Source organism: Ciconia boyciana, chromosome 5 (genome assembly GCF_034638445.1).
Source record: "Ciconia boyciana chromosome 5, ASM3463844v1, whole genome shotgun sequence".
NCBI classification, from domain to species: domain Eukaryota; kingdom Metazoa; phylum Chordata; class Aves; order Ciconiiformes; family Ciconiidae; genus Ciconia; species Ciconia boyciana.
This window is the reverse complement of record NC_132938.1, coordinates 57,314,582-57,339,415: the sequence shown is the minus strand read 5'-3', so window position 1 is coordinate 57,339,415 and position 24,834 is coordinate 57,314,582. Positions and strand designations below refer to the sequence as shown.

At 38.7% G+C, this 24,834-nt stretch overlaps 1 protein-coding gene across 1 annotated transcript in view; it reads left to right on the top strand.

The window, feature by feature from the left end:
- Positions 1-3,185: 3,185 nt before the first annotated feature.
- TACR3 (tachykinin receptor 3) overlaps positions 3,186-24,834 on the top strand; it is a 41,389-nt gene continuing 19,740 nt past the window's right edge. The window contains exons 1-3 of the mRNA XM_072862274.1: positions 3,186-3,661; positions 19,781-19,969; positions 21,414-21,564. Coding sequence (XP_072718375.1) covers positions 3,186-3,661; positions 19,781-19,969; positions 21,414-21,564 — 816 coding nt within the window. The remainder of the gene's footprint in view (positions 3,662-19,780; positions 19,970-21,413; positions 21,565-24,834) is intronic.

Below are 24,834 nucleotides of genomic sequence, written 5' to 3'. Positions count from 1 at the left end.
TTTCTTCACATACGGTGTTGGTGGTCTGGCTGACATTTCACAAACACAGAATACAAACAGCTTCCTGATTTTTGTTTATAGTACGTCTCAAGGACTCAATTTACTGATCGCTTTGGTTGCATAATGAGGTGTTGATTTGTACTAACTTCTCACACCGTGACTAGGAATGTGTTGAGGGGAACAATTTCCCTCGGGGGCACTGTAGAGGCTTAGGGAAATACGTATGAGAATGGTCTCTCCAGAACAGGTGGTATGCAATGGCAAGCAATTTTCCAAGACAGAGAGCTAGAACAAGCTTCATTCCTGTGAGAAAAGAGGAACAAGAAATTAGACTCCTGCTCTCAAAGTCAAAATACAGCCCCTAGTTTGCAGCATTGGTGCAGAACTACTGCATATTGCACATTTTTTAGGGGAATTCACCACTGAGACAGAATTTGCACACAAGACCAGAATGTGACTCCATGAACTATGCAGAGCAAATAGTTCAAACTCAGATCCTTTATGTTTCTATACAGGGGAAGTTATTGCAGGCGCTATACTGCATGTTGTTCCTATAGGTTTGCACTCTGCTGCACGCCTAGCAGTACTGTGTGCAAGAAGTAAGGTCCCTGTGTCTCTGCTGAAACTGAGGAAAAGGAGTAATAGAGCTGAGGCTGGGAGAGCTGGGTGGAAGCAACAGAAGCACGTGGGACACAAGGACTTGGGCAGCTGGTGTGGGCCTATGGAAAACACATCAGCTTAGTAAAAGGATACAGTCTGGAGTTCCTAGTTTGGGCATAAAGGTGGAAAGGTATAAGGCACAGGGCTGGGCTTGTGCTTTCTGGCTTATAGCCATATGAAAATCTCGAGTGAAGCTTCTAGAGTTGAGTGTCCAAGTCTCTGCTATAACTAGTCAGTCCAGTATTCCTTGTTCATTGGAACCACCATTTGAATTCTTTCAACACTCAGACTCACAGAGATTTTCTTTACCATAGTTAATTCAATTTCTTACTTGGATTTTGCCTATGACAGATCATCTATTGCAAGTCAGATTTCTTTGTCCAGGTATGGGATTCTCTCAGCCTATCCCACTGGCCTATTTTGGACAATGATACAACAAGGAGCCCTAGCTACTAACGCTGTGGCCAGCACCCCACTGATTTTACCAGGCGAGTGCACCCGAATTACTCAACTGCTTGTTCTTCACTGCCTTCCCAAAGTCCCCTCTATACATGCCCAAAATGCAGAGAAATATATCCTACAGGTCACTGTAGTTTAAGCTAACTTAAAGAGTGGTTCAACCTGCTCAGCACTACTACAGTCTCTGCTGACTGTGCTTCTTACCACAGGATCTCTTGAGAACACCGCACAAAGCATACTGGGGAGACAGCATGTGAACTACTATTCCCTTCTTCAGACTCACCTCCAGGGAGAGGATGAAAGACGATGCGGAAGATGTGGGACTTGAAATGGAACTGTGGGATTAATTCCAGTGGTTTTCCTGTGATGAGGACCCACAGCATATGAGTAGGTTCTAGACATGCTGTAGCAAAGGGTGGTTTTCAGCAGAGCTTCTAAGCCTGGGGTGGGCTGCTGCTTGGGATTGTGTCAGCTGGTAAGACCTGAGAAGCCTATAGAAATGGCCACAATTGCAGTCATTCAAATTAAAACTGCAATGAAGACCTGACAATTAAAGTGCAGACACTACTTCCACTGGGTAAATACAGCAGGGAGGAAGTGGCACACAGGAATCTTTGATTTTTATATAAAGCTTTTGTTTAAAAAAGTGTAGAATGTGTCATTGCTGATAGGGGCATTGAATAGCTCCCACTACTGTGATACAGTTGAAATCTCTGCTGATGACAAGTAGTAGCTCTAAACTGTTGAAGCATGGAGCAGATCAGCACTAAAACACATTTTCTCCCTGAAGACTGCAGCCTATTGAATAACAAAGGTTTGTTAGTTGAAGTCCCTTGCAATGAACCCTTGCACAAAGCATGCATTCCCAATGCCAGCTGTTGTTAACATATTAACAAGAAAACTGATTTCTTGCTTGTGAAAACATCAGGTGTTAAATTTCCTCATTTACCCTTTTCTACCAGTATAGAAATCACTGCATATAAAAATATTGTTTGCTCAAAATAATAATAGTACTAAGTGTAGAATAAATGCAAATAAGTAAAAAGAACTAAAAAAATTTTTTTCAAAGATATAAAGAAAACAAACCCCTACCATTTCACCCATATTTAAGGACATCTGTCTTTAGGGCTGCATAGTGTTTCAACAAAAATCAGTGTCTGGTGAACATGCAAATGGCTTTACAGGCACCAAAGTTAGTGCTGTAAGAAAAAGATAGTCACATTTTAATTTTATCAATGTTTCTTGATGTCAATTACATATTACAGATTGAAGAGTGAAATTAGGGAGCAGCAGGATGTATTTCTTCATCTGAAAGAGGTCACGATTCCAAATCTGTAGTTAACAGAATGGTTAAAAGGAAAGCGTGTACTAAATGAAAAGACAGCAGCAAAAAAGCAGATCTGAATTCATCTGGAATAAATTCATAAATTCATCTGGAAACAGCTTTAATAAATAGCAGTCTCAGTCCTGGGATGTTCAAGTAAGCCAGCTAATTAGTCCTGCAAAGACAGGGCAAAAAGACTATTTAAAAAGGAAGCGCAATAATGAAACTTAAAGAAAGGCAATATAAAACAAATCCCTCGACAAAAACAAGACAATAATTCATTTTCCCGGTGGGGCTCTCCACAGCTCCTGAAAGTGCCTGCTGCTGGCAATGAATGAAATGAAAGGGGAGGAGGGAGAACAGAGAGAAGGAGGTGTTATCTTACCGCTCCACTCCCTTCATGACGCTGGGAACTCACAAGCCTATAAAACGTGCCTTGGCTCCCAGTCCCCTTCTCCTTCAGCAAAACCAAAATCAAGAGGTGGCCGTACAGAGGAGGAATGGGATGCTGTTCTACCCAGAGGTAGCTCTCCTGACTCAGCCAGTACAGCATTTGTAACAGTTTGAACACCGTAGCCAAAGCTTTTTCTGACAGATCTCTCCTTCCCAGTACCTGCTGTGCTGCCTTATTTCCTTTTTTCTTTCTTTCCTCTTCTTATCTGTTAGTGGGGATTTTGGAGGGCTGGGAGAGGGAGGTGGGAGAGGCACATCATTCCTGGAAGAGAGGAGAGGAACATCCGAGATGACTTCTGTCCCCACAGCCAACTGGAACGTGAGCATGAGCAGCAGGTGGAACATGAGCCTTGCTGCAGCGGGCGATCCCTGGGGACAGGTGCTGGGAGCACCAGCTGGAAATGCTTCTCCCCCTGTAGCATCCTCAGCCACCAACTTCTCCAATCAGTTTGTGCAACCCTCTTGGCGCATTGCCCTGTGGTCTCTGGCTTATGGTGGTGTGGTGGCAGTGGCCATTTTTGGAAATCTCATTGTCATCTGGATTATCCTGGCTCACAAGCGCATGAGGACGGTGACCAATTACTTCCTGGTGAACCTGGCCTTCTCCGATGCCTCCATGGCTGCTTTCAATACTCTCATCAACTTCATCTACGCGCTGCACAGTGAGTGGTACTTTGGAGAGGCTTACTGCCGCTTCCACAACTTCTTCCCAATCACAGCTGTCTTCGCCAGCATCTACTCCATGACAGCGATAGCTGTGGACAGGTGAGAAAAGAGAGGAAAAATTCAGGGGTGAGAGATTGAGATCAGATTCTCTGCTGAAATAAAAATACAGAGATAACAATGGTTAAGTGATGAGAGGCAGAGCCCTCAATAGTTCATCGATTGTGCTCCTCTGTACTTCTTTAAGATCTCTCACTAACACACGTTTTCTCCCTGTCTTTGGTCTTTCTCCTTCAGCCTTTCATTGGTTTTACTCTCCTGCTTTCTTTTACAACAAACACTTCCTCTCTCTGTTTGACTTCAGCTGCCCTCTGTGCTCCATCTTTTAATACTAATCCTGTAACAGCAGCCATTGCTCAGGGTTTTGCTTCCCCACCTGTGAAAACAGTATCTGTCCCTCAGTCAATGTCATCTAATTCATACTGATAAGGAGTTGTAGAGATTGTGTGTGAAGGGAGAGGATTTCAAATTTCCCTCCTCTTTGTATTTCTGCAGCTGGCAGAGGCATTTTCCGCCTCCTCAGAAATCACTTCAGACTCTGTTTTTAATGGCTCTTCTCACAGACAGCTCTGAGCTGCTTGGTTCCTCCTGATTTTAACTAATGAGACTATTTACATTGCCATCTGTGCATATCCAGAGGTCTGGTAAGAACATGGTTTCAAAGTGCTTGATTTTTTTCTGATTACTGGCAGCAAAATAAATCTTTGTGACTGTGAAAGAAAACAGGACAGGGAAAAACTTTACCTTTGTGCTCTTGACAACAATGGAATAGGACAGCTGCAGTCTCCATAGAGTAAAGGGGAGATGTAGTTGTCAGATTTCCAACAGCAATGCTTTGACAGACCATCTTTCTCAGAAGGTGCTGTGAGTCTCCCCTAGGAAATATTCCTTTCTTTATCATAATTTTCACATTTGCTGTGCTGGAGAGATAACTTACCCGATGCTTTAGAAATCCAATAAATTCCTGAATTTTCCTTCAGAAAAACAGATTGCTTTGTACTTCAGATCTTTTATTCCTTTTAGCAATGCACTGACATTATTCACAAAACTCCTTTCTACATATTCAAATCATGTTATGCATCCTGCCTGAATTGACTTGGCAGAACTGCAGCACTTTCTGGTGATGGTAGTTAAGACTTTATAAGGTTTAATCCATCTTCTGAAACATTATTTGTCATTTCCAGGTGCAAAGATTGGGAAACATGTTGTTGTACCTTTTGTCTGTGCTGTGGACAAGTTCATAATAATGCTTTTCTGTTGTTGCAAATTTTAGGTGGCATTCTCAGCCAGATGCATTTCTGTTCCATAAAGCTAAAAATGAAAGAGAAAATTAGATTCTTAGCAACTCTTCTACCTCTCTGCTCCGAGGATGGGTGAAGACAGGAGGAAATCAGTACACTTTCCTCCTGGCAGTGATGCGATTGTGATTTGGGAACAATCTTGTTCCCAACTGTTACTTCTCATTAATAATGGAGGAGATAGTTTAAAGCCAGTGATACTATCTTTAACCAGGCAAAGATTTCTTCCATTGTCAATTTGGGTTTAGCTTAAGATTCTCATCTATCTTGAGGTTTTCAGAAAGATAAAATGTTTTTAGTTGATGCTGAGGATTTAACTTGTATTGCTGCAGATGATCATGTCATTAGCGGAGCAGTTACTAGGATGGTCTGAGTAAGGTTTTTCATTTTTCTGACAAAAACATCCACAGATATGTAGTACCTACTACCTTGAAAGTTCCTAAATTTATGCTAGGAAACTGGAAACGAAGGTGAATACAGTTCCTTGGGAATCCAAAGGGTTTTGGATTTCTGCAGTGAGTAAAGAATAGCTCTGCTCCACACGGACTGAAGTGCAATGGTCAGATACAAATATACTGGAAATGTTTTCCTTCGTTTAGCAGTGTGAGACACCGGTGTCAGAAGTGAGTCAATTACTACTGTTATTCACTCTGATCTATTTCTTGTCTGAAAACCCCCTGAAGAAATCACAATTTCCACCCCACCACATCTTCCAAGCTCTCCTGCCCCCAAAGACAAATAAAAATCTTCCCTTGGGGGGAGCACAGTGAACAATGCCACAGCTGTGTTTAGGTGAGCTCTCTGTAGTACCAAGAAGCATCATGTAAAACAAACAGAAGAGCAGTCTATCCCTCCTTCCCCATTCACACTGCTATTCCTTTTCCTTTTACACCACATCACACCTGATGCGTTCAGTACCTTTAACCATTTCCTGGCTACCTCTGCAGAACACTTCTGCAGAGTCAAGAGGAAAACTGAGGGTCAAAGTGAATCCCAAGGAACGTCCTTGGATCTGCAGACTGCCCTATTCCAGGGCACAGGAATAGGGCCCTGGGTGGACATAGTTTAAAACTTTGGTTCCCATTTGCCTTCTGTAAAAGTTCAGCCAGTGCTTCAGACAAGACACTCTGCTTTAGTTTTGCCCCAGTAAGCTCATCCTTACACATTCATGTTCATTAAAAAATTAAACCAAAAAAAGCTACAAATTAGGATAAAGCTACTGAGGGAACTGAAATGATGGGATCGTATCAGATGATTTTCCAGTAGAAATTGTTAACATCCCAAAATACTGAAAGGTCATGGGTTGCAACTCACTAAAAAGTATGTCGTGATATGTTCCATTGATCATTTTAGAACATCCAAATATTCACAGAGTATGAATTGTTGTGTGCACCGTGAAATTATTGGACTGACACAGACTTCTGTGGAGCAGGCAGTTCCTGCAGTGGGGTGTGAGCATGAAAGTATCCAAGACTGCTGTATGACCACCTGGTCATTAAACACAGACTCAAATTTATGTGGGTTTATTCACACTTCTGGCCACCCCTTCCAGGTGGTCTTCTTCTCCCGTTTTGTGCTTCTTTTCCAACAGGCTGTTTGCAGTCCACTGCAGAGATGCCACCAGTAGCTTTGATCAAGCCAGCTCAAGTATCAGAAGCAGCACAGATTTTACCCTGTACTGCTTCACAGGCATTCATTCATTTGTTATTCTGTAGCTCACGCCGCACAGTACCACAGTTACATTGCTTCCAGTGCAATAGTTCCTCTAGCTACCTTAGGGGGTTAAACATTTAAAATAGCCTAAGATAAACTGAATAGGGGATAGTTCTGGAGCCAATATGTCCTTGCCACTGGCTAGTGCATGATCCTAAAGGGTCATGTGTCTTAACTCCATCTGTGACTACTGGCTGTGGTACAGTTCTTGGGCAAAATTAAAGACAGTAACTTAGGCAGAATTTAAGCCATCTGGCCCTGGCCACTGAAGACCCACTGTCCCTTCCTACTAGCTCTTAGCATGCAAAAGAGGTGGTTCATGTATGCTGGCAATTAATTTCCAATCCCAAGATCGCTTCATTATACAACCAGTTCTGTGTGTAGGCCTAGAAATTCTCTGCAGATATCTGATGGTGAAAGTGAAAGTTTGGAGATGTAGCAATATAGCATAAAATAACATGCCTTCAATGAGCACTTAGTATATTTTTATGCATTTTTTCCTGTTATTAGCACATCTACAGTATGACTTTCTCAGTTATTGTTCTCTCAGCAATTCCATAATGATTTCCTCATTTCAACAAGTTTAAGTCTTTGTAAAAGCAACTGCTCTGGAATGAAACAAGGTATTCTAACAGTGACAGTGAGTAGTTGCTGATCCTACTCACATCTTACTATTTCTTTTATTCCTAGTATGCAAGCAAACTTGTGGTGTTTGAAGAGCTATTACATATATATTCGATTTCTTTATATGCAAAAGTAATTGAAAAGAATGACATACATATGCCAATATTTCATACAAATGTAAATAAAATTATATTTATGATACACCAAAGTTCTGCATTACTGCAAAATAGCCTACAAGGCTTACTGCTGCTCAACATGGGTCAACATAATAGCATCAAAAATACCTACGTAACTTTTTTTAACAAATTATTAGGAAAGAGAAAAACTATGGATTTGACCTAATGCTTTCTAAAGAGCAGGTTCTGCCAAATGTTACCCATCTGTCCTAGCCTGATACTCTGCAAAAATCCCAGCCTATTTTTCAGTTCAGCTTACTTGCAGATCAAAGGTATTGCAATAGGAGAATGACAAAATAAAGCCCAATGTTAAAGAGAATTCCACTTTCACGCACTTTTTTTAAATCACAAAACTTTCCTCACATGTTTTGTTGATGTAAACTCTGGAGCTGTTACAATTTGCTGCCTCAGTGAGCCATTAATAATGAAAGTCCAATAATTAACTTCAAATCAGGAGATTATCAAAGTAAATCACCATTTTTAAAACTTAAAACTTGATCATGTCCCAAAGTCCCATTATGATTTCAATAACAGCTTCATCTTTTCCCCCTTTTTTGGTCCTTCTGATAGAATGAAATGACCTTTTTTTTGACCTACAGGCAGATACAGAACTTTATTCTATATTTGTCTAGTCCAACAGAGCTGTTATGAAACTTCCTATTTGTATTTATTCCACAGAACTGTATCTGTGACTCTATTTTTAGAAGGAATAAGGCTATTAAAATTAGAGCTAAAAGACAGGTATATTACCACTCTTACCTCTGGCACCCCAGACAGCTCACTTAAGTATGACTACACAGCATCATGTTGTTGACATGGATAACATGTTGACATCAGAATGGATGTTTTTAAAAATTTGACTGAAAAATCAAATAATCAAACAATTTGCAGCAGAATGAGAATTAGAATGCAAGAGCCATGGGCCCAGCTTTCTCTTTCCCAACACGCCTACCCTCACTTTGCTGAACACCAGACTCAAAATCAAATTAATCTTCACTAATAAAATATTAGATAATTAGAGAAGCTCCATGTTTCAGAATATGATTGATTCTTGTTATTAGCAGTCTCTGTTTCCTTTTGGTTGCCCTTCTCATTTCTTTTTAATATGCTTCCTCAAGTTTTTATTGTCCTCCTGTCTTAAATGAAAGACTACCATAGCAGCTTTTTTGGGCTTTTATTGTTTCTGCAGAGATGTTAAAACCAGACATGCTCTAGACACTATTCAAAGAATAATAACATTTAAGCCTGACCATAGACACTGTTCAAGACCAACTCAAGAGCTCCTTGTTTACTTTGGGCTTCTCCTCGTAGATGCTTCATAGAGTAGTCATTAATGTTGACCAAGAATTTATCTTATGTCTGCACAGATGTTACTTATATCTTCTATTATAATTGTGTAGTAATAATAATTATTATTACTACTATCACAACCTTTCTAATTTCTTTTGGGATGTCACCATGTGACATTATTACTGTGAATTAGCTGAGTGTATTATCCTGAAGTTCATTTTTTCAGAGTCATGCTTGGAGTTTCAAACCACAAAATTCTATATTATTCATGAATACATTTGTTTTACTTGACTTGATTTTAAACTATATTTAACATTCAGTTTTATCCTCCTCTTGCACAATCTCCTCTTTTTTATGAAGCTTAGTATTACAGTGTTACATTCCTCCTACCTAGTTTCTAGTATTACACCTATTACACCAATATCCTTATTCAAAACTTGTCATTCTAGTCTCCCACCTTATTTCTTAGACTTCTAATATGTCTACAGAAGCACACATATACTGGGTCAGTTTTCTGCTTTTCTGTGACATTGTTCAGTTACTGATGGCTGTTAATAATCCCTCTATACAGTCATTAAACTCCAGCATAAGTAATATGACACAAGCTTGTAACAGAAGACAGTTACAAGGCATAAACACGATTCAATTTATCAAATGAAGCCTAAATTCATCACATGTACACACTCAGATCCTCAAAATATCACTTAGGCTCTTCATTCTCTTCAAGTGCATGCTGTAAGAGCAGTTATTATTGTCACAAAGTAATACCACAAGCCCTATAAATGAATCTGTTACTGAAATTCTGAAGTAGGCAGTTGGCACATTGAAAAATGTATTATCTTTCCAGTAGAATATATTTTGGTATCTGTCTCTGCATGAGTTTCTGTTCCTGGGACAAATTGCTTAAGGCCTTCATGTGCCATAAACATTTTAAACTGATACTCCTGCCAAACTATAAACGACCATCTTTGATGTAGAATAACATTATCTGAATTGGGAGTTAAGTATCTGCTACCTGTCCTGTGTGCTCAGAAACACTGAAGTATAGGGAAATGTGTATGTGAAAAAATGATCTCAAATATGTCTAACAGGTTAGGATATGGAGTGTACAGGGCAAGACCCTATGTTGTGGTCATATGGTAGTGGCGTCAGCAAAAGATGCACACCAAGATGTATCCTGGTACTTGCATTCTTGTACATGTGCTTGGTACCAAGTGTTTTGTGCTTGGCTCACCAGTGAATAGAGGAGGTTGAAGGAATGGCAGGCAGGAAACCTGCATTGCCCAGCCAGCTGCCGTCCCCTGCACAGAGCACAGCCCAAACAGAATTGCAGCCTTTCGCCCTTCTCTCACTCTCCTTCCCTCAAGTTCTGTTGTCTCAAAGTAAATGGTTTCTGTGTAAAAGAAGAGAGAATTTGCACTGAAGACGGGGGAGAGAGAGATGAACATAGGAACAAGAAGAACAAAAAGCTAGATGGATTTCTTTTCAGGTTTCTTGTGCTTTGCAGGCTATTTTCCCCAGAGAGATCTCCCCCTCAAACCTAAGAATGTTTTCATCTAAAGAAATGGATGAAGGGAAGTATCTGTAAACTCACTGTGCTGTTTTTTTCGCAAGATGCCATTTTATTGTTAGTTAGCTTTACCTGCCTGTGGTGTCACGTAACTACACAAAACACTACCTGCCCTACCCCCAAACTAAAGTTCAATACAGCTTTTTTTCCAAACTTCATAATGAATTCATAATCATGACTTCATGAATCAGCCTTGGTCACTGCATATCATGAAGGGAAGAATGCCAGATATGCTTTTAAAATTATCACTATTATTAGTATTATTACTTTGCCAGTCAAACTATAGAACTCAAATAGGAAATGCCTTCCCCATTTCTCTGTGTTTCCCAATTTGTATTTTAAAATGAAGCACATCATATTTCTGGATTCCAGTATCTAGGCTGCCCTCTTAAAAATACCAGTCCCCAGAACTGGAGATAAAAAGCCGAACAGGAGAGCATTAAGGGTTCAAAAATCAAGAGGTGAAACATAAAGGACTCTTTATGATTTTGGGGCCTAAAATGATTTTCTGGGTTTGACAATTCTCCTTCTTTCTTTCTGAGAAAAGAGGTGAAATAGTTTCTGCAGAATATCCTGGTGCAATGGCTACAAGATTCAGACTGTCAGAGACACAGAAAAAATAATCCATTTCTTGCTATGGTGCAAACTCATAATGATCAGGCAAAAAGACAGGATCTTTTCATCAAAATTCACATCAGAGTTATGTTATTGATAAGATACTGAGACAGTTTGGGAATAAATATAGGCATAACAGCTATTTTTTTCTTCTTTGTTTTGCATTGAGTAAATATTCTGTTTAAGAAGCTGCCTTCAAAAGATGCAGTGAAAAAAATGAGGTTGATACGCCAATATCCTGAGGCGTATAAGCAACATTTACAACAGTGACTAGCCCCAAGTCTTCTTGTTCCAGGCAGGAAACAACATCTGACAAGTTCGAACCATATGTTCACATGAGAAGTTCATTTTAGACAGTCTTAGCCTTAAATACATTTTCTCAGTGCCCTTATTTATAGGTTAATGAAAACTATTAAAAGATTTATCTGTGGTTTACTATGTAATGTGGCCTGCAGTACTTTTCAAAGATAGTCAAGGATTGGGGGGTTTTTGTCTTTTTTTTTTTTTTTTCTTGAATATTATTGCCTATATGCATGTATTTCTGACTGGTTTACCAACCAGGAGAGAAATTTGTATCATCCACATATTTGTGTTTACCTAAAATAAAATTATTTCAAAATAACTGCAGAAACAAGAAAGAAGCCCTTCAGATGACAGTGTCAGAAATGTAGGCAATAACAGAGTGGGTTGTAGTCTGTGCAGATGGAGCTGTTTTTACAGACTGCATTGGTATTGGTCCTTGATAGCCCAGGTAGATCGTATTCAAGGAACAGGAGAAACAGAAGCCCTTCTGCCAGGGGCAGTCAGTAGAGTCCATCATTTTATAAGACAGACCAAAGGGAAGTGTTATCCCTTTTCTATCAATATGCATAGGTATAGAATACATTGTGTAAAATCAATTACATACTTATAAAAATCTAGCCCATTGCTAGTTACCAAACTGTTCCTCAAATAGAAAGCATTGCCCTGTTTATGAGAACACAGCTATACTGAAGAATTTCAATATTCCTGTTTTAAGGTTTCTGTTAAGAGGTACCCAAAAGCAAGGCATTGGACGCTAGTCCTGATTTCAGAAGAACTGCAGTGTTACCCCCTGCCCAAAGCACGACAGCCATTCACCAAGAGCAGCACGTGTGCCTCTGGGTAAATCAAGGCCAAGTTATCCCTCTGGGATATTGCCCACTGATCTCTCAAATGTACAATGTGTTTGTTTATCTATCATGCTGTCATACACTCTTTCTTTATGCTGTTAGCTTTCAGGTGATCACCGCGTAACAGTAACATTGTTCACTGGAGATCCTTCTGGCCACCAAAACCAGTCTTACTCAACAGTCAGAGACAGTCCTACAAAAACACCCATAGCCACTCTTCCTGCAGAGAAAGTCAGTCTAAATGAATGAATACAGACCACTCCCACAAGAAAAGACAGAGCCTTGCACTAGTAGGTAGAAAATAAAGATTAAAGAATGCAAAAGTTAAAGATTTGGTTTTGATCATACAAAAAATGCCTCTAAAATCTCATGGTTCATTCCATCCCTTTTAGTCTACTGTTTCTACCTTACAGAAGTATCTACCTTTTGTAGGATTTTCCACAACAATGTTTTAAATAAGGGCAGGGAATCATAGCAATTTCCCTGTTTAATTAAGTTTCTTAATTACCAGTTGATTCCAAATACAAAGTTTCAAAACCAGCTTCTGTTCTGAGGGAATAACAGCATCTGTGCATTCGCGAAGGAAGTACACTCGGCTGTCTGCTGTTGATGAGCTACTTATATGTAAGCATTATGATTTTCTGTCAGTCTCTTCCTTTGTCAAGTCCCAATTTCCTGTTACAGTCTGGGGCTGAATTGATTACTTTTCCCCCCATTTGAGTTTATAAACACACTGTAAACAGGTGAAACAAATCACTTAGGATAATTAAAGGGTTCCAACTGTGTCTCCAGATGGGTATTTGTAGGATCCAATTTTGAACATAATTTTGTTTTAAAAAATGTCATGTATTTTTGCTACAATTTTCTAAATAATGTGTTAAAGAAGGAAGATTTTCCTGCCTGTATTAGTCAGTGTACGCTGTTTTACAAAAAGATAAATTGGGATTATTTTTTTACCTTTTCTACTGTCAGGACTGTAATACACATACTTCAGAATCTTTTATTGTACTTACCAGCTATTTGTCTCGTGTTATTTGCAAACTGTAACAGAGCTACATGATTATGCTGTCATTATAACCACTAGCTTAAAGAGTTTATCAATGTTATTCAAATGAGGACTGTCTCTATTATAGTTTCAGAGAAAACAGGTTTTCTTGATTTAATGAACCCAAGAAACAAGTACCGAACAATAAATTGTAGACTCCAGACAAACTGAGTAGTTCTGAAGGAACCTAGATCTATTCTGATCCCAGCAGATAAGAAAACAGTCTTGAAGCAAGCTGCAGCAAGCACACCATGAAGCACCAGCCATTATATCTTGCAGCCTGACTGATTTTTCATTAAGTTCAATGGAAAGCCTCTTGCTGACTTCAGTAGTAATTAGCTAGGGACACAGACTAACACAATCCAAAGCTGGAAGAGAAGTGATGACAGTGGGATATAGCATGATTGCAGCAAACAAAATCATGTGCTAATGATTCTAGTGATGAAACTAAAGTGCTACCTAAAAATGCTTTAGGGCAATACATAGAACATGGTACAGATGTTGAATAATGCACATTCTTGCAAGTGTTGGCTTGAGTTTCTACCTGCGCATATTTACAACTCTAAATTTCTAAATGTGCATATTCCATCTTATAATTATCTTCCAAGTGTTAGTGTTTATGTTGGATGGGGTAATAATGGGTTCTGCTTGTTGTGGTAAATGAGCATAATGAGTTAATTATTTTCAGTTGATGTGTACTTTAGGTTCAGCATCCCCGCTTTATTGTGTGGAACAAGTTATCTGTGGCGTTATCAGCAGCTCCCACTGGAGTGAGAAAGCATTAGAAGTCCGATCCTGAAATCAAATTACCTCAGTGAGAGTTCAGAGCCCTTTGTTTGGCAGGGGGTTCCATTGCTCCAGCCTGGTGACTGACAGAACAGTAAATGTCCAAAGACTGCAAAGCAAATTGGCACAGCACCCCACTGAATAATGTTTGTGTGGCTACAGAATGCTTTTCAGCAGTGTAACAAGCCTTTAGTTGCTTGTAGCCATTATAAATCCTCCTTCAGCTCAAATGCCTACCACCTTTTAGTGTCCTTGGAGACAGAGGTGTGGGGAGGACCAAGGTCTGTGTATAAATATCACAGACCACCGTGGACCTATGAGGGCCTCAGCGCTCGCCACTTCCACTGACTTGAGAAGGACTGCATAAGTTCAGGACACTTGAAAGAACAGCAGAGAAGCAGAACAGTCATTAAGACAGATGACATCGGAGCATCAAAGAAGTCCCCCTGTTCCCCTTGCACGCAGTTTATGGTTGGCTGATCACAGAGAGAACAACTCTTTGGGAGTTCTCTCCCATACACCTGCAGAGGCGAAAGGGCTTGCCACCAGAGAGCCCTACTGTCAAAACATTGTGCTTTTCTACCAGTTCTACTTACCTTGGAATCTCCGGTCCACTAGGGCTGAATTTTCTCATATGTCTTTTGCCTTTACATCACCCCAGTTTCCTTTCTTATTCTCTCCTCTCTCAACCCAATTTCTATCTGCTATTATTCTACAATTCTCCTTTCTTTGCTTCTCCTCCTAGTAGTTTCTCGTTATTCTTGTTTCATTTCTACTCCTATTTTTGCATTCAGCAAACTGTTCCCCAGTCTCAGTTCTTTTGCTTTTTGCTCCAGATCCCATATCTCATCATTCTCCCTTTCATTCCTGGCCTACTCACACAATCCTCTTTTTTCTACACCATGTTCAGCACCATTCAGTGCACAATTCAGACAGCATGCCTGCAGCTCCCCCCTGTAACTGGCACTTTGCCATACAAAATATATGTAAGGGTATCAAACAGAGTAAGGAAATGAGCCCTAATGACAGAGCTACACCATGAAAGATGACAGGCAGTTGTCAGCTGTGGGTAATTGGAACATATAGGGGGAATATCTTGCATGATACATACACATTATTCCATACTTAGCCTCCTCACTTCACTAATTTTCTGAGCAACACCTAAGCATGGAACCTCTAGCCTGTGCTAGCAGGAGCTTTCATTCCTCATGGAAACACCCTGGCCAAAATGGACAGAGATCAAGGGCAAGGGCCAACTGAAAAATTAGCCACTGCTCCTTCATGTTGAGGCTAAAGAGATAGACAAACAACTTACCACCCTTAGGTACCAGTAATGGCAAGATGACCTTTCCAGCAAACAGAATTATAGGCAGGAATGGCTAAGCCTCCTTTGCACATGACAGCTAACAGTGCAGGAAGGACTCCGTTCTCTTCTGGGCTTCTTTTGGCTACAGCAATTAACATCCAGAGACAGCTCAGCTAAGGAGGTGGTTTTTAACCTGCAACTGAGAGTCATTCCACATTTTCCACTATACTTAATTATGGCAATGATGGCTTCTCTAGGAAAATGCTAGCAAACTTATATGACAAATTTCAGCAAGTGTAACAACTGCAGCTATAAAGCAATAACTCACTGTGTTAATTAAGCAATTTTGTTTCTAAGAAAAGCCACTTAGGGAACAAGTTAGATACTTCATTGTAATTGTTAGTGTACTGGTAAATTAGAATAAATTAGATTTGTTATCAAAGGCTCAGTAGTAGAGAGCTGTCAACACTCTCTGGTCAGCTAAGCCCTTCCTGCACAAAGACTTTATTGAGGGAATGGTCAAAGCTCCTTCACCTCCTCCCCATCTTGTTTGTTAGAATGACTGCCTGCTACATTTTTGTAATCTATCTTGTGCAAAAGCTAGGCTGTTGGCTTATCACTCAAATTTCAACAAGAAAGACAATTAGCCTGCTTTTCATCTGATCCTTGTCCTTTGACTTACCTCACTCAGCCAGCCAATAGTTAAAATTTCCATCATTACAGCTGTATGAGTCATTTCACACAAACAATCCACATCTTTAAAGGGCAGTCACCAGACAGGGAGATAAAGCAACAGAATTTTATCTTAGACAAAGAGAATTACTGCTGGTACCTATTTGGAATAAGAATAATATAACTGGGAATAAGAATAATGTGAATGTAATAGAAATCTGACAATAGCATATAAAATAATGTCAACGTGCAATCTGAAGAAACCTAGCAATTGAAAGGAATGATTCCAGGCTAGGAGGAGATGCCTCAAGAGTCCCACAAGCATGTGAAAATGATGACTTGTTTATGGGTTATCACCTACTACAGGTAAAGATCATCAAGCATTTTGGACAGTATCTGGCTCAAACTAGCTCAATTTGAAAGACAGGACTCATGACTACAAACTTATCTTCATTACCAAGTTGTACTTACTCTTTGGAGGAGAAGGGAACTAGGGGGCAGAGGGCAGCAATCCAACTGATGTATATTTTCATGAGATCTGCTGCTCTCTCAGGGCAAGACACCCAGCACTTGCATAAAGCTATTTCATAGTTAGTATGCAATACCAAAGCACCAGTTTAGCTGAAAAAAAACCAAAAAGCAGGTAAAGGAGAAGGGAACTAATTACCCTCTGAGAAGAACTATGTAAGTGCAGTAAAAACAATGCAAAATGAATAGGCTTGAAATTCTAGATATGGAAGTTGATGATTCAGAACTCAAGTTGTTTTAGATCCTCTCTGTTTCTGACAGCATTTAGATGCTTTATGGTATTAGCACAGTTATGTCTACTAGAGGCTGAGTACCACTATGATGGCAGATGTTGGATTTATCACATATTTGATGGTTAACTACAAACGGAGTTATTTTTGCTAAAACAAATACCTATTCTGTAATTACCCATCTCTCAAGTATGAAATTTCCAAAAAGTAGGAATATCTTGAATGAAATTTTTTTGCTGTAGCAGGTAAATATGGATGCAGAAGATTACTTGCACAAATTCTTATCAAGAGCATTATCTTATGAATATTATTATTATTGTCTTGTAGCTAATATCTGTACTTAAAAATCTTGGGCACATCTGCCTAGAACCTAGGTGTGTACTGTAATAATTAGGACATGTTGCACCTTCCTTCATTTTAAATGAGTGCTACTCTTCTAATTGCAGTAGAACAGAACTTATTCATCCAAAAAATGATTGATTCAAATCAATAGCAGCTTATCCATTGATTTCGATGGATTTCAATTCAAATCCTGCCTGGATTTGGAAGCACAGACCCAAGCAGTTACCTAACAGTATAAGAAGGGTTCTCATGATCTAAAGCCGAGGCAGAATATGGGAACACAAAAAGTAAACATCATGAATGGCTTTGAAATTTTTTTATCTATGAATGTTGAAAGGACAAACATAGACAAGAAAAATAACAATAATCGCATATTAGTGTCACTTTGGAATAGGATCTACTAATTTATGCTTGCTTACCTACAAAATAATTAATTCTCTGTAAGTGTAAAGTAAACTGATTTTATAACTTCTAAGCCCCACAGCAACACCTAAAATCTCAACAATAGCACAAAAGCTACAAATGCTGATGAGACAAAGTGATTTTTTTTCCACAGTCCTGCTATACAATGTCTATTACTGCCTATGTAACTTTCCATACAGAAAATAGTCTCTGAATCTATCCCAATCCGTCTTTATATGAGGTAGAAATGTAGAGAAAGAGTAGATGAAGAGCCATAGTACATCTTTTACTTATTGCAATTCCTTTAGAAGGTATAAATGACATAAGGAGGGAAGCAATACTGGAAAGTTCTGACAATATTTGCTCTACACATGTAGGCTGGAATAAGTGTGGTTTGACTTTCTAACTGTATTTAAAACCTGAAACAGGCAGGGATAAGGGCAGTAACCAGGCATGAAGGCTGGAGACCTACAACGGAAACAAAGAGGACCTTTAGGAAACCACTGATATACTCCAATTATCTTGTCAAAGATGATCAGATAACTGGACATGTGTACTGTGAAAGAGAGTGAAAGTATATGGGCCATAATTATTCTTTGGCAATGAGTTTGCTTCTTCCAGAATTAGTACTAGTCCCTGTGGCTGATGACAAGCTGTTAAAACTGATCCAGACATTCTCCTAGAAATTTGGAAAACTCTCATTAGTAAAACATTCAAGCTGGTTTTCATATTCATCCCAGTTTTCTATTTGCTTCAGGTGTTTTCATATAATATAAAAATAAAAAAACACAAGGAAACACAGAAAAGAATATTTTAATGTTGTTAGTTTCCTTTTTACTTGCCCTGGTTATTCCTGAGGAGCTTCTAAATCATTGCTGTTCTAATTCTGATTTCAGAAAAGCAATGGTTTGGGAAACACAGTGTAGAATGTCAATGCTACCAATGGCTGCAGAAGGGCAGATGTTCAGTTTGCTGAATAAGCATAGATACACTGAATACTTCCATGGAAATTTCTTGATTTACGTTGCTGATCCATTAACTCCTACATTAACTCACAAACAGCATTGTGTTTCAATCATGAATAAAAGGATTTTTTAATGTACTTTGGGAACCCTCTGGATCTGAAGCAAAATATTAATGTAAAAACCATTTTCTTATGTTGTTTTGGAAAACATTAGGATGTCAGATTAAAGAACATGTAGTTAGTTATTCAGTATGCTATATTGGTAACATAATAGGGACATACATATAGCCAGTTATCTCCCTGGTTTTACAGAAGTACAAAAATTTCTTTAAATGTGATGCTGGCTGATACGTATCAGCATTCCCCCTAATAGTGGAAGAAATTTTGAACAGTGTTCCTATTTAATTAATACAAGTAATGATTTTGCAAGTCATTATTTGGTCATTGTTAAATGAAACAAAATAGTGTGATCAGGGAAGTTGGTGGAAAATACGTTAATTCAGGGTTTAGCCCAGAAATCAAAGCAGTAGTCATGCTAAGAAAAATGTGAAAAACACATGAGTATGTGATATGGAGTATATAAAATACAAAATTTCTGTCTCCTTTCTTGCATCTGTAACAGAGATCAAAAGACAGAAAACAAGACTTGGTTTTCTTTTACTGTCTGCCTTGATGCCTTCCTGTTGCTCTTTTTTCCTAAGCTTTTAAATTGTAATTACTTAGAGTAAACTTTTAAATTATTTTTTGCATGTTCTTCTGAAGTTATCAGCATACATGGATTGCCAATACAATTATAGGGCAGCAAGAAGAATGCTATCCTACCTGAGAACACAGGGACTGAGAAAGCAAATGAGATGTTTTCATGCTTTATGCATCTATTTCTCTTGGTGTTTTTATCACTCCTACATTGCCCAAGGAAATGCTTATATGGCTCCTCTCAATCTCGAACCAGTTGCAGTCTGGGGCTTTTTGGCAGATGATCCGAAGTCAGTCTATGTCTACTGAAATAAATGCATGTGGAGTTATCAGGTTCCTGTAGCTTTTGGACAGATGACTAATAATCCTGACAGCTTGGCTGTTAATATTTTAATTAGAGATAAACCCTGTATTATGTAGCAGAGTAGCAGAGGATCCAGCTGCATTGTTGCTTTTCAATCAGGTTGTGCAGTAACAGGATTAACTAACTCTCTGAGAAATAGTTGCTCTACTGGTATACATATGGTTAACCGGGTGTCCCACAGCTTTAAAATAATATTCAATGAACGTTCTTTTTCTTCCAGCACTGCCTTCATGGGGGCTGAATCACCCAAAGAGAACAATGCCATCAGAACTCCAGGAAGACAAATATCTCTGTTTTTATCCTTCTCCCAACCCTAAGCTTTGGTTGATTCTAGGTACATCCTAATGTCTGAAGGTTTCTTACGCACAGGTTTTTGCTTTCTTTTACAGATACATGGCCATTATTGATCCCTTGAAACCTAGGCTCTCTGCAACTGCTACCAAAGTGGTCATTGGGAGCATATGGATTTTGGCTTTCCTCTTGGCCTTTCCCCAGTGCCTATACTCCATAACCAAGGTGATGCCTGGGAGAACTCTTTGCTATGTAGCGTGGCCAGGTGGTCCAAAACAGCATTTTACGTAAGCTTTTGTTCTTTTAAACTTGTGCATGGTGGTGTCTACACTTGCAATGGACTTGGCAAAAGCTGTAGAGTATCATGCAGATACTCTACATGCAGAATAACTAACAGCATTGATCACTGAGAAATGTAAAGCAAGTTTTCTAAGCTAGGAAGATAGACCATTTTAAGTGATAAGTGGAACACATTTATTCTCTTCTTCTATGAGTGTTCTCCATCCCATGCTGCATGTTTACCATCATTGCTTCACTTAAGATGGCTACTTCTATACAGACAGAGATGGTCAGAAATGGGGACAGAACATGCAATTCAAAGCAAGCTTCCTTTTCATCCTAACCAGGAAAACAAGTATTTCCAGCCTCTCCTGTCCTAATCAGATTTTTTCCTCTGGATCTCTTCATGAGAGGGTTGGATTTTCCCAGTTCATTCTGTTACATTATCACAATTACTTATCTCAGATATCAGTCCAAATAAGAAAACTGTAAAACCTATAACTGGTTTGAGTTTCTGCAAGTGTAGAATAACAGTCAGTTAAATTGAATATATCCTATTTGTCCCTCTGGCAGAATTACGAATAAGTGGTTACCTAGCCGTAGAAACATTATCTGCCCTTTCATGTCTTCACTGGCATTTAAGATGAAATCTGTGTTCAAGGCTGAAAGCCTGTGTACCCATCCAGCATCAAAGCTGACCTTCTGCTCTCTTTCAGGCAGGTGAAAGAGGCCCTGGTCATATATAATTTTTATCACTTTAGGAGCCATGCACAGATATTTCTCTTCAGGGCAGTAAGGTCAGTCTCAGTGACAGCTGGGGATTCTTCACTGATCATTCACTGGGATTTTATCTGAAGATGGCATTTAACCAGGTACTAACAGGAGGCAAAAGAAGTTATCTTTTTTTTCCCGGTGCTTACGTCAGCAGCTATGACTATGTTGCACGTAGGCAACAGATCTGTGTTGCCTATGTGCAACAGATCTGCCATATGAAGTACGTTGTGTAACACAGAACACTTATCAGGGCCTTTGTATAAATATACCATTTAAATACTTATTTCCCTCTTTCTTTTATGGTCCAGACTAGAGCTCAAAATGCCTAACTTGCCCTTAGGATACTTGGCTGTGCAATAATTGAATCAATTCAGATAGGTATGGACAAACATACCTTATTCTGCAGTCACTGATCATGATAACTATAGAGTCATTCTTAATTTATGCTAGTGCAAGTTCAGAATCAGAAGTAGAAACCCCATAAAGCACTTGCATTAAAATGTAAATAAATTTGCAGTGCAATTCAAGACTTTCAAAAAGACAGTGAAAACATCAAGGACTAGCCAGTCAACATAAAACATGCTTTGTGCTACAGTAGCATTCTTGACTTCTAGCAGCCCATTCCATTGGTATAGCTCCTCTGAAAGCACTTATCAGCTTAACACTTTTTCATTGCAGGTATCATGTCATTGTGATTGTGCTGGTCTACTGTTTTCCACTGCTTGTCATGGGCATCACTTATTCCATAGTGGGAATTACCCTCTGGGGAGGAGAAATACCAGGCGACACGTCCAACAAATATCACGAGCAGCTCAAAGCTAAGAGAAAGGTACTGTTCCATTAAATCTCACTAAGTGAATCCTGATATCATCTGCAATTGTGTTGCAAAGTATCGCAGTATAATCCTTCAGAAACACTAATTCACTTGAAATAACAGTAATGAGAGATCTACTTCAATAAAAAATTTGATTAAGTTTGACGAGTCTTCTATGCTCACTACCTGTTCTTTTTGTAACTTTACTGTTTGTCATTAAATAAAGGTAACATTTGGATTTTAACTTCTTATTCCACATGTATCAGCATATACTGTGTCTGATATGTGGAAACTAAGCCCAAATGTTTAGCCTTTACAGAGCTAATATATTGAGTTTTGAACAAAATGGGCTAGCAAACCATGAGCTCCTTTTAAGCCAGATTCTCATCCTACTGAAAGAAAAGTGAATCTTGCTGTAATTTTCAGTAGATTAAGGCCCATGCATCTTTGAGATGAGTGCTGATCGGCCTGTTCATATTCAATAATTTAGGTTTTAAATCAATAGCTTTGGGTGAGAAATACGAACTATTTTTTCCCCAGTTATTTTCTTTCAATCTTTTTCACTGTAAGTATTGCCTAATTTAACAAGACTGTGGATTGCTTATGAACTGATTATTTGACTATTTCCAGTTCAGTTTTCATGATGTTGCAGTGCCATGAAAGTTTCTTTCTTATAACATTCTTTTTCTTAACCTAACTTTTCTTCTTTATTAAAGTAGCCTTTCCACTTTTTATTTCTGACATTTTTTTCATACTAAAATGCATTTAACCTTTTGGATTTGAAAAAATGGTACCCAGACATAGACTTCTAACTCACAATGATGAGCACATTTTCAATTGCTTAGTTTGCTTCCTGATACTGTGAATATGTTTGAACAGTGTTATATGCTACCACACTGTAGCAATAGCAGAGTGCAGCACATTGGGTCCTGAGACAATAGGAGATCTTCTGCAAATACTGAAGAACACTGATGTTTCCATTTCTTTCAGGACACTGTCAGGAATATGAAAGTGTTTTTTCCCCACATATTACACAGAAAAAGTTGTTATGGCAGAGAATACATGAAAGGAAAGATTAGGATCATTTTCTCCTTCATACAACTTCAGACTCATAAGAGACAAGTGCAAGCTGGCAAGTTTCAGTTGTCAGAATGGTAGACATGCCTAGACAGCTTTACAATATGATGTGCAATGCCTCAAATGAAACCAAAGGTGTTATTTATTTTTGCTTTTACATAGCTTTTTTAAGAGGGCAAAACACTAGCCTCTCTTAAGGAAGCAAAATGCAGTTTGACTAGCATTATCACTACTATTGCCTTGTAACAGTTCAAAGATTATTTGGAATGTGAATGGAGAGAAAATGATGAAAAATCATCATGGAAAACTAACCAGTATGCTTTGCATATTTGCCCCAAAATGAAATTATTGGACTAACGTCCAGAAATGCTGAAAGCATTTCAAAAGATCAGCATTTCACTCTTTCACATTATCCATAAAAGTCCAACATTACCATTACAGTCTTTGCCATGCATGTTGGCACTTACCCAGAAGTGTACTTTCAAAGTTACAAAATTACCTTTCCTACAGAGCATAAGCAGAAAAAGATTTCACTGGTCAATTAACTGTGCTATTACCAATACTGCCCTTTCAGCCAGTGAAAAAGAGGAAGCAAATACTCAGTGGAGGATGCCTGGGGTCTGATCGTAAAGACAAACCGAGGAATCACTTTCTGTAACAGACACAGTTTGCAAAAGCAAGTGTGGGAAGAAAATTATTAAAAGCTAACTTGGAGAACCAGGAGATCCCAGAACTGCAGCACCTGTTGTCATAATGACTAAGTAAAATAAACATCTTATGTCATAAAAACTAAAGGTCTCTGAAGAGAAAAGCTGGCTTTTACTATATGCTATGAAGGGTCCAATTAAATCTCTTGAAAACTTTAAAAACAGCACCTCTTTAGAACTCTAAATATATGCAAGAGACAAGGAGTAGCATCCTTAATTAAAGGATTTTAAAAGTGAGAGTAGTGGAATGCATGCCTTCAACACATGCAACAAGGGCATTAAATTATGTGCAGATATATTGTAACTGCATCAGTGACTTTATTGGCAGAGCTCCATGACAGCTCTTCAGTTCCACTGTTGTGCTCTCTGGCAGGATTTATGAAGTAAGTGGTATTTGGAAAGATGAATCATAATTGGTCATTCATGGAGATGAACTAATAGACTGGAATCCAAATAAAGCTATCACTCAGCCTGCCTCTGGTAACAGAGCTATTGCTTTTCCTTTATTCAAACAAAGAAATCATCTGTTTTTCTTGCTATTTAGCATGCAGATATCTACACATATGGAAAGTCTGTACTGGCTGCACTAATAATGAAGGAGAAATATAAAATAGCTGACTGCATGTTTCATATTCTGCAATGATACAGTGCAAAGGATGTTAGATTAGGATTGTTCGAAATGGTATTTAATGTTAAGAAGGTAGCAAACAGTTCATGTAAGACCTTTAAAAGAAACGATGTTTGCCAAGAAAATACTTTAAGTTTGGGAAAGTTGTTAGTAGTTTGATAGATAGTCTCGTCACTTCATATGTGTGACTGTGCAATGCACCCTGAATCCTTCTGAAAGCAACATCAAAGAACAAAGGATTCAAAGAATTTCACAGTACGCACTACAGGTCGGGCAACACAAAGTCATGCCTAGTATCTTTAAGGGTCAAAGACTTGAAATTTTTAGAAATTCAGGACTGCATGAGACTACTACCACTACTGGTTTTTTTTGACAGATCAAATGTCTCATGGACTGACCCATTTAAATTTGCTTGACATCAGTCTTTTGAACTTCTGAACATTCACTACATGTGGGGACTTTGCAGGCATTACCCCTTCTTCTTAAAGCTCCTGGCATGGGACTGACTGATGTTCAGCTGAACATCATTTGTTCTCCTGCTATTCCCATTTTCACAAGATGGAATTATAGTTTCAGTACTGTCATGCATAACTGTCATACATAAGTTCATATAGGTGGCTTATAATGTTACTATCAGTTTTACTAGGCCAAAGTGTTCTTTATATTCAACACAAATACTTAGAGACTTGCTCTCAGATGTTGTCTCCACACTCTGTTTTTTCTGTCTAACTTTCTGTTCCAATTCCTCTTCCAACTTTACTTAACCTGTAAGAGGGGATAATCATGTACTATAAATAAAATCAATCAGTTACTGTTGTCTTTGTCAAAAGATGCAGTTCTGATACAACTGTCTTCTGAAAAAACAGTGTTTCT